At 38.3% G+C, this 16,851-nt stretch overlaps 1 protein-coding gene across 10 annotated transcripts in view; it reads left to right on the top strand.

Annotated features, from left to right (window-relative positions):
• The window catches only part of LOC127948646 (protocadherin Fat 1), an 85,620-nt gene that overhangs the window by 33,451 nt on the left and 35,318 nt on the right, over window positions 1-16,851 (top strand). For 7 of the 10 annotated variants that reach the window (XR_008152143.1, XR_008152142.1, XM_052545225.1 and 4 more), the window contains exons 4-8: window positions 4,431-4,492; window positions 11,812-12,141; window positions 12,666-12,876; window positions 13,270-13,338; window positions 14,695-14,834. Coding sequence is in view for 8 of the 10 variants with exons in the window: in XM_052545225.1 (XP_052401185.1) it covers window positions 4,431-4,492; window positions 11,812-12,141; window positions 12,666-12,876; window positions 13,270-13,338; window positions 14,695-14,834 (812 nt within the window). In the remaining 2 variants the exon portion in view is untranslated. The remainder of the gene's footprint in view (window positions 1-4,430; window positions 4,493-11,811; window positions 12,142-12,665; window positions 12,877-13,269; window positions 13,339-14,694; window positions 14,835-16,851) is intronic. The other 3 variants (XM_052545227.1, XM_052545229.1, XM_052545228.1) reach the window with 1 other exon arrangement.

Below are 16,851 nucleotides of genomic sequence, written 5' to 3' on the forward strand. Positions count from 1 at the left end.
ATGATCAAATGACTTTAACATCACCCCCACTCAGCTTCCAACAACTCTTTCAGTGAAGTTTAAATAGCTAGCAAATGTGCGAGAACTAATGCAATGATACTGGAAAAACAAGCAAATACTAGTGAGTAGATGAGTTTTCCTGTTTGGCGTGATAATTAATTAGTCATTCATGATTCCCTTAAAACCTCTTTAGTCCCATTTAGCCACTTGTTAGTCACTGCCTTTTTCAAGCTTAAACCTTAAAACACACAAGTGGGATATTGTTGATGTATTTTATGTCATTGAAGAAAGTGTGAAAATATCTTGAAGCTTGTGTTAACCGTATACCGTATTACTGGCATTTAACCAAAATAAATAAATAAATAAATCTCATTCAAACAAAGCTGAACAAAAACTCCTGCAATTCTGTTTTTAGGACTCATTTGGTGCTTTCCACTGTATGGTACGACACGATCACTTTTGTGGGTTTTCCACTGGGTACAGAATCTTGTACTTTTTTCAGTACCACCAGCGATGTGGAATGAAAACGTTTTTCAGGATTCAGGTGGAGCAACTATAACGACATGTGAATAATCAATATTCGCCTACTCTAAAGCGTTATTAAACTGCAGTGGAAATGCAAACTGGGCCGTGCCGAGCCGAGCCGAGTCGTACCATGCCGTGGAAAAGTGCCAATCGATAGTTTTTGCAATTTCTTTTGCTGCCACTAGTAACACAAAAGCACTTCATCCTTAAAGGACAGGACAGATACATTTGTGGCAGTGTGCCATACCTTGTGATGTAGAAAAAAAAATCAATGATGAAGTCTTAATGCCAACATGACCTTGCACACATATGCTCACACAGAGGTTGGGAATGCGGTGATTTAGTGTTAAAAATCCAGGTCGCCCCCATGCATGAGTGAGCATTGAGCTCTGGAATACTCAAATCAAAAATAATGTTTTGAAAGAGACATTATCTGCCAGGGATTTGTCTCTTTATTCTTGTTCATTCTCTCTCTCTCTCTCTCTCTCTCTCTCTCTCTCTCTCTTTGTGACCCACACTCTAAATGGAGTTAATACACCAAATAGAACGAAAGTCTGAAAGCTCAGTGTTAGTAATCTCAGTCACTCTCAGATAGGAATTTCCTACCATCAGCTGCCCCATTTCCAGGGGCCTTTGGCGGCTAAATGTGGAGACTGAGCTGAAGCCACTCAACAAGACTGATGGGATTTATTCAGATTATTTCTGCTTTGTCCGCCGATGAGTTTGAGAGGATGCCTGGAGACATCGTCATTTAACTGACTACATTTGCATAACATATACTGTACACTCACAAAAACACAAAACTTGATTGTTGTTGTTTTATTTTAGTTTTTAACTTATATTTATTTTATTTAGGATTACTTAGCATGACTTAACAATAATGATCTTCAAATTAGCCAGAGTTTTAATACCGGTTTATCCCTAGTAGTTACTGCTGTTGCTTGTGTCATCTCCATTTGTGAACACTGATTAAAAATTAATTACTTTAGGTTACTTTTTAGCTACAGAACGCTGTCAGTGTAGAGGCCTTTTACTGGTAATTTTTACACTATTTAACGTGAATAATTATTGTGGAAAACAAATGAATAATAGACTAACTTGAATTCTTTGAGCATTTGCATGTTTTTGACTTCTCTGAGCACATATTTGTGTGTGCGAGTGTGGCAGTGTCTTTTTGATAGGCTCTATTGAGTGTTCTGCAGGAGGTTAATGGTGTAAGGCTAATGTGAGGCTCTTTCTGAGAGACACAAACCCAGCAAAGACTTCTTTCTCAACCTCAAGTGTTGCCCTTCTCTCTCTGTCTTTCCGCTCTGAAATGGCTGCTATTCACAAACGCAGTCTGTATTAGAATGGGGAGGAGGGTTAGGGTGCATTTGGGAACGTTGCCCAGGTCTGCCTACTGTAGTGCATGTCTTTGTGTGTGCGCTCATTTATCTATGTAGCTGTGGCGTGGACTGTTTTGTGCTTGTTAGTGGGCCTTAAGAGTGTTTTGTATGTACATTCATCTGCGCTGAAGAGAGGTGCATATGCATTTCGGTAAGAGTGTGTGCTTCAACATGTGTGCGAGACCCTTAATGAGGAATGTGGCGTCTCGGTCTCAGATACGAGGTGTTGCATTCCTGCCTGCTAAATGATACCTCTTCTAAAGTACATCAATGGCCTTCCGTCTAAGCGAGGGAGAGTTCATGAGAGCCAGAAAGAGAAAATAGCACTTCTTTTTTTTTCTTTTTCCTAAGCTAAAGTGTTTTAGAGGAAAGGGCAAAGTGTCATTTACCCAGACACTTGGATGCTCTTTTTTTCCACTGGTTTCTTTCTGGTTTTATCCTTTCCTTTTCTCCAGAGGCAGTGTGGCGGTGCTATCATTATATGCTAGATTTCACTATGTGTTTTCACTATGTGTTTCAGAGGCTATTTTAGGCAAACGTCACACGCTTGTGCTCAGCAAAACATGCTTGAGTTGTAAGTACCTCAGACTACGCGGACAGATCAAATAATGAAATCTTTTGGCAAAATTAATTTGCTTTCTCAGAAAAAATTAGGGAAAACATCATCTGATGGCTAATGAAATGAGATTCTTGCAAACAGGAGACGGTTCATCCCAGACCCCACTAGGCTACTTAACTAGCGTTCCTGGGTCGACTAACTTTATCTGGAAAAGTGATGTTGGCTGACCAAGCTATACCATACAGTATTAAAAATAAAGGTTCTTTATGGGCATAGATGGTTCCATGAAGAACCTTCAACATCCACGGACCTTTCTATTGCACTCTATAATTGAGAAATATTTCTAGATAAAAAAAAAAATTAGTGACACTAAGAAAAAAATGGTCCTTTTAAGAAAAGTACAGAAAGTTTCCAAAATGATTATTCTATTGCATCAATGTGCAAAACTTTTTTTTTTTTTTCGTGAAACCTTTTTAGGAGTGTAAACCAGTCTTAACCAGTATGAAAATATATGGTTTGCTTGGTTAATCCATCTTTTATTCCTTAGTTTGATGATTCTTTCTTTCTTTCTTTCTTTCACATTTGCTCTTGCATCTCCAAGCTCCAACGTTCTTGTTTTTCTTTTTCCAAAAATGGCTGAACTGTAATTTTCTTTGGCCATGCTTAGCCCGCAGTTCAGTAGACCACTGTTTTTTTGGCCAGGGAAGAAATGGATTGTGGGTACGAACACAGGCGTCTTTTTAGCAGCATGATCTTAAGGTCCATCCAGCAGCCGTACACCTCAGCATTACACTCACATGCTCGTGTGCAATGATAATTGTCATATCTGCGTATTCTGGACACCAAAACTTCAGGGAAACATTTAAAAGCTGCCTAACTTTGATTAATTTAGAATATCAGCTAAATATTATTACTTTTTAGCTTAACACTGAAAAAAAGTTCTTGTTAATTCCTATAAAACATGTCCCTATTTAAATATCCCTATTTAATGTCTTTTTCCATTCCAGTCAAGTTCTTGGTCTATAAATGTAGCTTTGCCTTTATTATAATGTTTTAACGTGCAGAGTTTTTGATGACTGCCCGCATTCAGAGTTTATTTTCATTCCTATGTATGACTGCAAAAGCATAGGAAAGCGAGAGATGGTTTGCAGCCTAGCACAATTTAGAGCAGGAGCAGGAGGCGAGTTGCGGCTGGGCTATTTCTGCTGCCTGCTTGAGCGCCATTGATGGCTTCTGGTTTCGGAAATCCTTTTTCTGCACGGTCGGCAGGCGTCTCTCGTGTGGCCGGGGCTGGCAACGTCTGCCGTGCTCTCTACCCCATCTAATGTACAATTATACTGACGGAGAAACACAAGTCTGCTTATTATATGCAACCGAGACGCTCTTTACAGAAATGTGTGCTCATTTGCATTGTTGTTCGATCTCTGTCTGCCTGTTTATACTCTCTTCACTGGGTTCGGCATTTAAATTCACTTCTAATTGGATTTCTGTTGTGCTCAGAACTTATTTTCCTGTAATGTAAAGCCCTTGAGAGAAATCTTCTAAAAACCCACCACAGAAGAAGCCACACCCAGAACAGTTTTGGGTAAATGCAGTGACGGTTGCATTGACATTTCCCTCATTATTTCAGTGCTTGAAGGTGTTTATTATCAGCATTGTGTGTTTGGTAGAAGTTAGTTTGTTAGGTGTATGTTGTCTGTTTCCAGGAAGTGTGAGTACATGTTTTAAGTGTGGTTGTTTGTTCAGCTTTAAAACATTTTTGACACAAGCACAACGCCCTTTCTGCAGTTCTTTGCAGCTGAATATGTAGTATTTAACATTTGTGTGTGTGTGTTTACTTGACAATATTGCAGCCAGAGGCTAAATAAATCGGACAAAACCCCTTTTGAGAATGTCTGGGTACAAGATTTTTAAGATGTTAAGTTTTAATGTGGTTACAAATTGTGTTCGTGTTTTTGCAGGCCTGGTCACCACCACGTCTCGGAAGCTGGACAGAGAACAACAGGATGAACATATTCTGGAGGTAAAACCACCTGAATACATCCACTGACCACAACACTCCTTAAAGCAGACAATCCTAGAAACTCATATTTAGAGAAGTCCTAAAAAGTCACCTTTTTCATCTGTTTTTTTTTTTCTTAAGGAATATTCTGGGTTAAAGTTAAGCTATTTGTATAGCTTTGGTGGTACTTTCCTTTCTTTCACCAAAAAAAAAGAGAGAGAAACAGAGGAAATGCATTATATAAAATGTAAAAACAACTGTATATGCTACCATTTAAAAGTTTGGGGTCTGTAAGATTTTTTAATGTTTTTAAAAGAAGCCTCTTATAACAACCAAGGCTGCATTTATTTGATCAAAAATACAGTTGAAAAAGTAATTTTGCAATTTAAAACAACTTTTGTCTGTTTTAATGTAATTTTACATGTAATTTATTCTTGTAATGACAAAGCTGAATATTCAGCAGCCATTACTCCAGTCATCAGTGTCACATGATTCTTCAGAAATCTTTCTAAATATGCTGATTTGGTGCTTGGGAAACATTTATAAATATTATCAGTGTTGAAAACAGTTCTGCTGGTTAATAATATTTGTGGAAACTGTGATATATATATATAAAATATATTTTTTTTGTCATTTTTAATCAGTTTAATGCATCCTTACTGAATAAAAGTGTTATTTCTTAAAACATTCTTACTGACCCCATATTAAAATATAATGTAATTAGAATTTTCTGGTTGAACTTGAGTAAAAGAAAAACTTTTTGCCTTGACTATTTAGACCAAAGGAACAAGCCACCAAACTAAACTGTGCACATGAGTGGACTGCATTCTTCCCCCTCCATTCCTTCTAAAGTGCTTCAGAGGGGATTTAGATATCCGGTGTGTGTGGAGGGTAGGTGTGTGTGTATGCATGTTGGGGTTTTCCTTTGTTCTCTCTCAGTGTACCGTCTCGGGATTAGGCAGGCCAGAACAGGAAGCGTCGCCCTGCCCAGCTAAAGTTTATACTTGTGGATTTTAATTGAGCTGGAAGCTTCTATCACCTTTTCTCTCTCCCTCTCTTTCTCAATAACTCTTTACCACCGGCTCTCTTCCTTTGGCAAAAACCCAACCGCAGTTTGCTGATGCTTTAGGTTGTGCACAGATTGATGCTCTTTTAATTATTTCATAGATTCAAATTCAGTTCAAACCCTGTGGCATCTCATTTAATTTGCACTGGCCTTTATTAGTTCTTTTATGCCCATTTTTGTGACCCTTATTGTATTGTAACTGACAGGAGGGATGCGGACAGGAAATAAAACCAGAGAGGATGGTACACCCTGCAGCATACGCTTAATCCAGTGTCTGTCCTCCCTTTCTCTCTCCATGCCTCAGTGATGTGAGGAGCTCCTCTTGACTTCAAAGCAAAGCCTGCTGACCGATAGAGAGTAGGCTTATAATTAGCTAATGCCAACAATTCAGCTAAATATTAGTAGTGCCAAGATCCCCTCAAGGTTAAATCTGTTCCTCTGGTTTTTAATTAACTAAGGTTTTTTTTTTTTTTACTGTTGAGATTGTAGTTTGGTGGTGCGTGTAGTTTCATTGGACTTGGATGAGCATATATTAGCTGTCTAGAGCTGTAAGGAATGCTTTTTTACCTGACATTGTCTTTTACCCTTTTAATTGCACTTGCAATGGTATCCAGCTCTAACTTTAAACCACATTTATTGTCTCCATGGGTTTAACCTTGCACTTGTCGCTTGAAATTGTCATTCGCTTCCAGTTTTTTTACCTGTACAAATGCAGTCCTTTATGGTGCTTGATAGTTTAATGTTTAAAGGGGTCAAATGACGATGCTAAAAATAACATTATTTGGTGTATTTGGTTTAATGCAATGTGTTTATGTGGTTTAAGGTAAAAAAACACATTGTTTTCTACATAGCGTACTTTCCCCTTCTTTCTGAAATACATTAATTTTATAAAGCTCATCGTTCTGAAAAGCGAGGTGTGCTCTGATTGGCCAGCTATCCAGTGCATTGTCATTGGACGAACACATCAACCATGTAATGGAAATGATATGCCATATTTGGAAACACCAGGTCTCCACGACATGGCAGCAACAGCAACAATACTACAGCAAGAATAAAAGTTATGCCTTCTCTCTTTGTGTTAACATTTGGGCGGTGTTTTGCAAATGTGGGAATCCTTGAACAAGTCATAACTTTTATAAAGAATATCTCTTTATTGTTTGGGACTTTTGTCTTTGTTACTTCATGCATCTTACTGTATATATGCATGAACAACATGTAACACTCCAAAGACAGAGGAAAACTTGAAATCGCGTCATGTGACCCCTTCCTAACCATCTTTCTCTACTAACTCTCAACTAACCATCTTCCAAGAAGTCTGGTGTTTGGGAACTATTCAGTCTTCCTGTTAAGTCAGCTTAGGATTTCAAGAGGTAGATTGAAAGGTAGCCTGATCAAAAAACAAAAAAAATATTTAACATTCACGATATTCACTCTATTTTTCAACGTGAAAGTAAGATATCCCCCAAGAATGCATAGGATTCTGAATCATTAGCTGCTATAGGTAAATAACTATAAAGTTCTGTAAACTCTAAAACTATTTGTGTAACAAACCAGTGCATTCATGAAAATATGATAGAACTTTCCATAGTAAAAGCAAATGACACTGGAAACCTTGATTACTCAAGTTAAAGATTACCCTGTCTGCTCTTAGGTAAAAATTAAAATAGATAGGCTTAGTTATTAGGCTAATCAAAAAAATGGTTAACAATATGCTATGCTAGTGTATTAAGTAACTAGCCTATAAAACATGAGACTGCTAACACAAAGAACATTTGTGAATAGGCCTGTAGCGATAGTCGATAAATCAATCGCGCAATAGAAAAAAAATGTGCTCGATAATATTTTTGGCCGCGATAATTTTTACAATTTTTATTTAAATAATGTAGCATGTCATGATACGATGTGGGGTTTGTCTGGAGCGCAGCCTGTGAGATTGAACAGCTTTGGAAGCACCTTTCATTTTCTTGTGGATGTTTGCGTCGCAAGTGATATTGCATTGTACTTGCACAACTGCTTTATTTTAATACAGTTTGTTTCAGCATATTTTGCAAGTAACTTCGTTGCCCTTTCTGTGAAAATGGCATTTGGCTCGCTCAACTAAATATGTCTGTAGGCGTGTGGTTGCGTGTGTCAACGCACCCAGTGAGTTCACACAGTAAAAATGTGTTTGGGTGCACCCCATTTTTCAAAAACAACGGGGAATTTCACACCGAAGGAAACTGATTGAGTTGGTTCTTGTCACATGACCTGGTGCGCTTGCGTCTTTCTGAAAAGCTGAGATGTTTTTAACTAGATGTGCTGCGGACGCGCCTGGAAAAACGAGCGCATTGTACCTCGTCGCTTCCATTATGAGCGTGCATACCGCATTTGAAATAACGAACTTGAGCACAAAAAAAGACGTGATATGTGAACGGTCCCTTCATCAGTCAAAATGTTTATTTTTGGTTAATGGTTAAACACATAATATAACATAAAAAAATAATTAGTTTTAAGCCACACAAAGTCAACATGTTGGTATTTCTTGCTCTGAAACTGCCATAAAATAAAAGTTTATTGATCTTTGAAAAGGTGTACCTGCGTTATTATTGAATTTATCATTATATTAGTTGAAACTGGTCTTAGAACGAAAATATTATCATTTATCGTGATAATTTCTTGGACAATTTATTGTACAGCAAAATGTGTTATCGTGACAGGCCTATTTGTGAACAAAAAGTTTTGTTTCAAAATCTATAGTTTTGCTTTCTATATTATTGTGTAATAAAACATATTAATGTTCATGATAACAGTTCAGACGGCATGGACCATGAAGTGATTTTGCAGTCATTTTTTTTTTTTGCAGTTTTGCAGAATCGCTTTCTGGTCCAAGGCGAACTCAACAGGCACACTGAATTGTTCATTACAGCGGCCCTAAATTTATCCTTACATCCCTGGCAGTAAAATAATCTGAAAATAAAATTAAAAACTCAGCAGGCTTACTAGAATAGTCGGATATCTAGTCCATAAAAACAGAAAGATCATACTGTGAATTTTGGATACATTTCTCACAACCTGTTTGAAGCAACTGTCTTCTTCTCTGTTTAAACACCTTCTGGGACTGTTATAATCTCATGCTTAATTTGATTACCGTGCCGCTTTAGACCGGCTGAGGGAAAGAATAATAAACAAATGACCATCAATCCAGTCACTGTTCACACGCATTCTTCTGGATCCTGTTTCTCCTTGTTTTTTTTCTCGCACGGCTCCGGTGGCCCACTGTAGTAGTCATGACAACCATAGCAATTTGCGTTTTAGGCCGATGTTTAGTCAAGGGGTCCAGCAGCAGGAAGTTCTTTATTGACATCTTCCCTCCAGGGGTCTTGTCTCACCCAGTCTCACACCCAGGATTCTTGCTGTCTCTCTCCCAGGGGCAGTACAGTCCTGCTGGGCACAGCACCGCATGAGACAGGGGAATGAGCTGGTGCTTGAGGCTCACTGAGGTTAGTTGGAGGTAGCACATGCTTGGGGGCAGGGAGAGGCAGTTTTACTGGGCCAGAGTGGGGGCATTTGAGTGTGTATGTGTATGTGTGAGAGATATATGGGAAAGCGCTCTGCAAACTTTCACACACACTTAAGAGCTGGGAAGGAAGGTGTAAGGTGCAAATGCTCCTAGAAGGGAAAGGGAGGAAAATTCAAGAAAATAAAGAACAGAGAGAGAGAGAGAGATAGAGAGAGAGAGAGAGAGCTACTCTGGAACATGTTGAGGCATGCACAGCACGCCAGAGAGTCTGCCCTGTTGCTCTTTGAACTTATAAAACCAAACAGGAAAATATGTCCACAATTCACTTAAGTTGATTTGCAAAGAAATGAAATTTATTTCTGGGAATACACCCTGAGCTTCTGAAGATGTTGGGCGTTGCTTTCCCTGTTTTCCAGGCATGTGAAATGTGTTACTGCTTTGGCTGCACCAAAAGCTCAAAACAGATTTTTAATGTTTAAAATGCTTGTACCTATTAGTGGTGATTTATTCCACTGACACTTTTGAATCTCACCTAAAGATTTGTTCAGATTTGGTCACTGATTCATTTACAGTACTATCTCCATTTCAGAGACAGACATTTTTTTAATATGCGTTTTATGACTCATTGAAGCATTCAACCAACACGTTTCGTTTTTCGTAACTCTGAACTCTGAACACATCCCCTTCTGTTTGTTCATTCGGTTAGCAGAACCTCTTTAACAAACATGGTTGGCTTGGTTACCAAGTTCATTTAGTTTTTTTAATGAATGACATGGTAAGACATTATCAGTGCATAGAAATCAAAGAGAATAGTTCACCTAAAAGATTTTTTCAAAAGCAAAAATTTGTCATGTAAGACGACAAATCGCTCGCTTTTTGCTGAGAAGAGATGTGCTGTAACTTAAAGCAGTCAAGCTCGATTTTCACCGTGTGGGCAATTTGACTCGAGCAATCACCACAGAAAAAGTAAAAATCTAGTTAAATAATTGATGTTCAAAGCAGACACTGTATTTTTTATTGAACTGGAAATTTAATTTCAACTGTCTGAATTCTTTCCATTTGCTGGAAGTGGTTTTTAAAAAAGCAGTGCATTGCAGGCACACAAACACATGCTCAACTCTGGAGAGTGGACTTTTGGAGCTGACAGAGTCCCTTGTCTTCCTGTTCAATTAAATCTGTTTGGCCAACAGTTGGATGGCACTGGACAGCTTTGAAAAGAAATACACATTATAGGTCTACTTGCTGTTCACACCAAAAGCTGGACTGCTTTTACAGAGTGTTGAACAGATGCGTTTAATGTCTGTGTTGGCCTGTTTTGTTGTTGTTGTTTTTTAGTTTTTCTTTTGCCATTGACTGCAGTAGTTTTGTATTTTGCATTCAATGGTACACAAGTCTGCTGAGTTCATTAGCAGGAAAGAGCGTCCATGTCTGCATCTCTGTGTGTGTTTGCATTCATCACCTTATGCACCAGCGTACCATTAAGCCGCCTCAAACGGGCATTTTCCGAGATTATCTGACGATATCCAGAGGAAATTAATGAGCTGGTTAACGGATACCAGCTGAGATTGGACACGGCGTTCTGAGTATGAGTATATGCTCAACAAACCACCAGCGTCTGCTTAATGCTGCTGTCTTCTGCTTGTTTGGAGCAGCTCCTGTACATATAACTGTTCATATTGTTTACAAAAGTGCTTTTCTATTAAAACTGGTGCGCATTTTTGTGAACTTTTGATCTATTCTTTTTTTAACTGAACTAAACTGATCTACCGTCTTTTTGAGGTAATCATTCCTAGGTCTGCAAACAGCACAGTCATATTAGCCGATTGGACCATATTTGAGAAAAATCTAAATCACATTTATTTTGAGGCTATGTAACCTGTCTGGTTATCGCATTCATGATCATATTTTTCATTAGATGTCATAAAAGAGAAATTATCTAGAAAAAAAAACCTCATTCCGCAATCATACGGAAAAATGCGTAACAGTCTGTTCTCACCCCCGGAAACCCTTCCCGCCTTGCTGCTCGTCTCTGAAAAGATTGCTTGACAGCTAAGCGCATGGGGAATTACTTCAATTTTGTCAGCCAATTGACTTAGATAGGAACACTTGCCCCCGTGTACTGAACAGGAGATTTTTCTTTACCTCTGAACGGCGATTGATTGAAGCTCTCGCTATAATGAAGGTTTTCAATCACTTGTGTCAGATATTCTTGAGTGTGTTCTATTATTGTCCTGTGCACCTCGCTTAGTACCGCTCGTTTTGTCACTCTAATTGAAAATGTTCATTATGACACCGGCTCTCTTGGGTTTTGGGGTTATTCGACATGAAAGGAAAGAAGAAAACTAGAACTGAGTGAATGAATCTTTCCGCCCCCTCGATTACGGGCTTTTCTATCAGCCCCCTGAAGCTTTCTCCCCAGACAAATCAAACTTTTAAGAAGGGCTGTGCAAAGGTACGTATTTTCAAAACCAACTAGTCTGGGGTTGTCTGAACAACTAGGCACCTAATTAGTCTAAAGAGTACGCTCTATAATCTGTCTATCTCTCTGTCTATTCATATCCATCTATCGTTTGATGTGGGATGTAGTTTGTAATATTTTGTGACAGTTTTTGAGTGAAAATAGTTTCAAGGAAACAGCGAGACCGAATTGAGCAATATTTTTAAGTAAAAAGACTAGGAAATAATATTTTGTTTTAAAGTATACTCAAATATTCTTATAATTACTAATTTGGAAAAGTTTTAAAATAATTTGCATTCAATATTCTTATGTTACAGATCACCGTATCTGACCAAGGCATTCCGGTTAAGTCCACCACTGTCCGTGTCATCGTCAAAGTCCTGGATGAGAACGACAACAAACCACAGTTTATGGAGAAAGTCTACAAAATCAAACTGCCCGAGCGTGAAAAGCCAGAGAAAGAGCGTGCACTGAGGAGAGATCCTGTGTACCGCGTTATCGCTTCAGATCGAGATGAAGGGCCAAACGCTGAGATTTCCTACAGCATTGAGGATGGAGACGAACAGGGAAAGTTCTTCATTGAGCCCAAAACTGGCATGGTGTCCTTTAAGAAGTTTTCTTCTGCTGGAGATTATGATATCTTAACGGTGAGGATGTTCACTTTTCTATACCACATACTCTGTAAGTTCGTATTTGCTCTTTTTGAAAGATTAGAAATTGGCAAATAGCAAGAAATGAAAAACTCGATGCTTTTTTATTGCGAATGTATTTGCTTACCAGCTTGAGTTTCAGGAGGCTGCTATTATGAGCTCTCAGATTTGACACACACTACATTTTTCCTGAATGTCCCTTTGATTGAAGTTTTACGAGTGTAAAGTCAACTTCCTGCCGGCCCATGTGGCCAGTGACATTTTTTGCCAGACCTCCCATTGTTTCATTGCCTAACATCTGTTGCCTTCCAAAGTCACAGTGACAGGTGTTCTGGTAACATTCTGTATTTCCCACATTTAGTAGTATCTCTCCCTGATTGGGCTTGAAGTGTGACTTTTGGTATCGCTGACAGATTTGCTCAAATTATTCTTTTCCCCAACCATGAATTCCGAAGCTGTACTGTAATTTACATTGCAGTTGTATTTGATTTAACCTATTCTTTTCAACATTTCTCCACCAGATCAAAGCAGTGGATAATGGTCGACCCCAGAAATCATCCACCTGCCGTCTACACATTGAATGGATCCCCAAACCGAAGCCGAGCGAAGTCCCTCTGGCATTTGACGAGCCATTTTACACCTTTTCTGTCATGGAGAGTGACCCCGTGGCACACATGGTCGGGGTCATCACTATGGAATCTGTGGAAACACCAGTCTGGTTTGAAATAACAGGTACGGTGGAAGTAGATTTTGAAAGTTGTGTTGGCTGGACTTGACATGCTTTACATGCTGTACACATAATTTAATATTTGTCTTTGTTAGTTCATAGATTTTTAACAATCTAAGATGATGAAATCTTCTAATGAATCTCTTTGGAGGAAGTTTCTTTGCATGAAATAACCTCTATCTTTGTGTTTATCTTCTCAATAGAACTGTCATAATACAACTTAATAGTTTGCATCCTCTTCCTGTCCCTTTATCTTTTAACCAAACTTTCACTGACAACTTTTACTTTCTCTCTCTCTCTTCTACTTCTTACTTTTGGAATGGTTTGGTCTCCTCTGCTTCTCTCCTCCCGCTTTCCTCCTCTTTTTTGTCCCTTGTTCCTCTTCTTGGCTTTGGAAGAGGACATGGCGGCTAAAGAGCAGTTTTACATCGTTCAGATGGCTTGCGACCTGAACTGCACTGCAGAAGGTATCTGCCGCAGATCTCCTAATTCTACTGTGCGTGGTCATTATGAGATCTGTCATGTGCTTTTGTACTCATGCTGTTGTGACTGTCTCACATTGGTTGCACCAGGTCCCAAGTGTTGTTTCTCTTTCAAGTGCTTATGAGCTGGCAATGAAAGAGTTACATTTAAGTCATTAAAGCTAAATTATTTGTCTCTGTCCACTCTAAGAGATAAATAAAGACTCACTTGTTTTCCTTGCCAGCCTATGCACTTAGTGTTGTTCACTTTGAAGGCCCAGTGCTCTCATTTTCTTTCATGTATGGTGTTTTTATTATCGTTATATTTGTGTTTGGTCATATAATCAGAAAAAAAGAAAGAAAAAAAACATACTGCTGGTGATTCAGTGGCTGCTGGCAAGATAAAAAAGAATGAAAGATGACTTATACATTTGTATATTACGAATTAATGATAGCAAATGCACACACAATTGCAGAAATCAAATGAACAGTGTTTTCATGGAAAATACAGAAAACACTCATTGGAAATACTGTTGTTGTTTTTAATGCCATGACGTTTCTCTTATCTAAAAAAGCCAAATAAAGATTTTAAATGCTGGTTAAGTCTGTATAGGTCAAAGATGCTGCATATTTATTTGCATATATTACTATATTTAATCTATTACTTTATTCCAGCTTTTACAATATCTTGAGCGCACCTCTATTATTACGATTTTTTTTATTTATTATTATTATTGAATGTATTTTATGTATTTTGGGGGACATGACTATTAGTTGTCTTTATAGAAATAACTTAAGGAAAGCTTTCTAGTTTTAGTCCTAATTTAAAGAAAAAATGAAAAAAAACGTCTGGTTTCTTGAAACGAAAGCTTCAGTAGTCTGACATAGTATTTAAATATTTTTTTCTTAAAATATGTTTAACAAGCCCTCTTCACCACCTACTAATATTGTCTAATAATTGCAAATTGCACAATATATATATATATATATATATATATATATATATATATATATATATATATATATATATATATATATATATTTTTTTTTTTTTTTTTTTTTTTTTTTTTTTACTACATTATTCAAATATTTTTTCTCATTTTTTTATTGTGGACCCTGTATTATCTTTTGGGTTTTCACACACTAAGGCAGCAGTATGGGAGAATGTATGCCAGTCAGCCATTATAGTAGCATAAACAAAAAGTGTGAAACAGTTGCTGCGGAACCACAAACGTGACACTCTGACATTTGCCACCTGTGCCGTTCTCTTTCTCTCTCTCCTGTCTTCAACTGCCTAACTTGTGATGATGGCCGTCTAATTTCCTGTCCATTTTGATTGTGGTGAAAACCTCCTCTCAACAGGTGGTAATTCTGACAGTCGATTTGAGGTGGGGAAGGCGAGTGGGACAGTGATTGTGGCCCAAGCGCTGGACGCAGAGCAGAAATCCCATTATAACCTGACGGTGGACGCAACAGATGGCAACAGATCTGTCAGCACGCAGGTAATTGAATTGCTAATGAAGTGTTTATGGAAGCAGAGCATTGTGTGTTCACCATAGAGGCCTGGGATTCTTTTTTGAGATCACTATGAGGGGCAAAAATGGCTTGGATTTTTTTGTACATGCATATTTCGCTGGTCGCAGGGAAGGAAAAGCAACCCAAGCATTTGCAACTTTCCAATTTGAGTTTCCTTCTATGGCTACACTGGCACTGTAGGTCCCAAAGGTCTTTCCTGAATAAACTTCAGGATTAAAAAAGGAGCACAACATCTTGCTATTCATTTGGATGAGTCAATCAAAAGTCATTAATCCAAATACATGTTTTGCAATGATTTTTTTGAGGTTTATTTGTAGATCCATTGTGCACAAGCTCTGTGTGTGCCAGGTTATAAGCTGTACTAGGAAAAAGGTTCAAACTAGCGAGCTTTAGGCAGTTTTTTCTGGTCAGATTCAGGTTAGCTATTGTAGACATTTTTTGATGTCTGAAGCGTCCCTAAATGTTCTTCAAAAACCTCACGTCACAACATGCTGGCAGACATTCCTTGGCCTGCCGGACGGAGAGTTTTTGGCCGGGGTTCCTGGAATCTTCCATTGTCTCATTCCTGGAGCGTGTGAGGAGGATGAAGCCGTCTGGCTCCCTGCATTTTCATTTAGGCTTTCTCTGACAGTCTGACTCTTTCTTTAATTCAGTTATATTTGTATCCCATGAGAACATTTACCACACCTTTCAATAATTATGAAGTTGATTCTGTAAGGTTTTCAGGCTTACTGTCAGTTTATTTCAAACTTTGCATTTGCTTTACTCAGCATATGGCAGAAAGTGTAAAACACATTGCCCCTGGTCGTCTCTACATCATTTTTTGCCATCTCCAAACAGGCTGCACTGTTTATGTGCTGATTTCCTGTTGGATCATGAATAAATCTTTTCATATGGTCCTAAAGAGGTCACTGAAGAGCAGGCTCTCTGGTTGAGGGCCGTGTTTGTGCCCTCCCTCTCTCGAACAGAGCCTGCATTGTGACCGGCTCCACAACCCTCCTCCCAGTATATGTTTAGGCAACACTGTCGGAACTCTCTTGTGATCAAGCAGACCACTGTGACCAATGATACCACCGCACACATACATTCCTCTATGCAAAATTAACCGCCACGAATATCCTGAGCCGAAGCCCCCACCATCCAACTCTCCCTCCCTCTTATTGACAAAATTTCCAAACACAAAGACAGTGACACGACACTGTGAGTCTTTGCGCTGCAGCTCTTCAAAGCCCCTCTCGATCAGCCCTGCTTAGCTAAAGCCATTGTTGGGCCCTAAAACCTTTCAAGTCAAATCAGTTACAGTTGTCACATTCACAGGGCACAGAGTGCAGATTTCAGTGCCCTGCATCTGGCTTTGGCCATTTTTGTGGTTGTTGACATTTTTGCGTTGGGTTTATCATGTGGATGTGTTAATAACCATTACTGCTTGAGGTTCAGTTGAATTTGTTGACCTTTGAAGACTGAGGCTTTGATGGGAAACATCAGTGTTCTAGATCAGTCAGCTGATCTACTCTTAGTCCCCCACAACAAAAACTGATATAAGATTTTTGTAAACAACAGATGAGCTTTTGGGTGAATATTAAAAAAGTATAGTTTTTGTTTCCCCCATAATCAAAGGGAGAGAATTTATCATTTTTGCACTAAAAAAAAAAAAAAAAAACATTCAGAAAATGTTATTACAGATTTAATTTCTGTGACCAGTTCTCAATATTAACTAACTATTAACTCTTACTTTTGCATTTAAACTCCTAATTGGCTGCTAATTAATAGTAAGTAAGCTAGTTGTTAAGTTTAGGAATGAGATAGGATCTTAAGGGATCTAAAGTATGGTCAATGAGAATAAGGCATTAATGTGTGCTTTGTAAGTGCTAATAAACAGCCAATATGTTAGTAATATGAATGATAATAAGCAACTATTTAATCGAGAGAATTGGTCCTTACAGTGACAGAAAAAGTATTTATTACTATAATGTCTGTAGTTAT

Source organism: Carassius gibelio, chromosome B1, assembly GCF_023724105.1.
Source record: "Carassius gibelio isolate Cgi1373 ecotype wild population from Czech Republic chromosome B1, carGib1.2-hapl.c, whole genome shotgun sequence".
Classification (NCBI taxonomy): Eukaryota; Metazoa; Chordata; class Actinopteri; order Cypriniformes; family Cyprinidae; genus Carassius; species Carassius gibelio.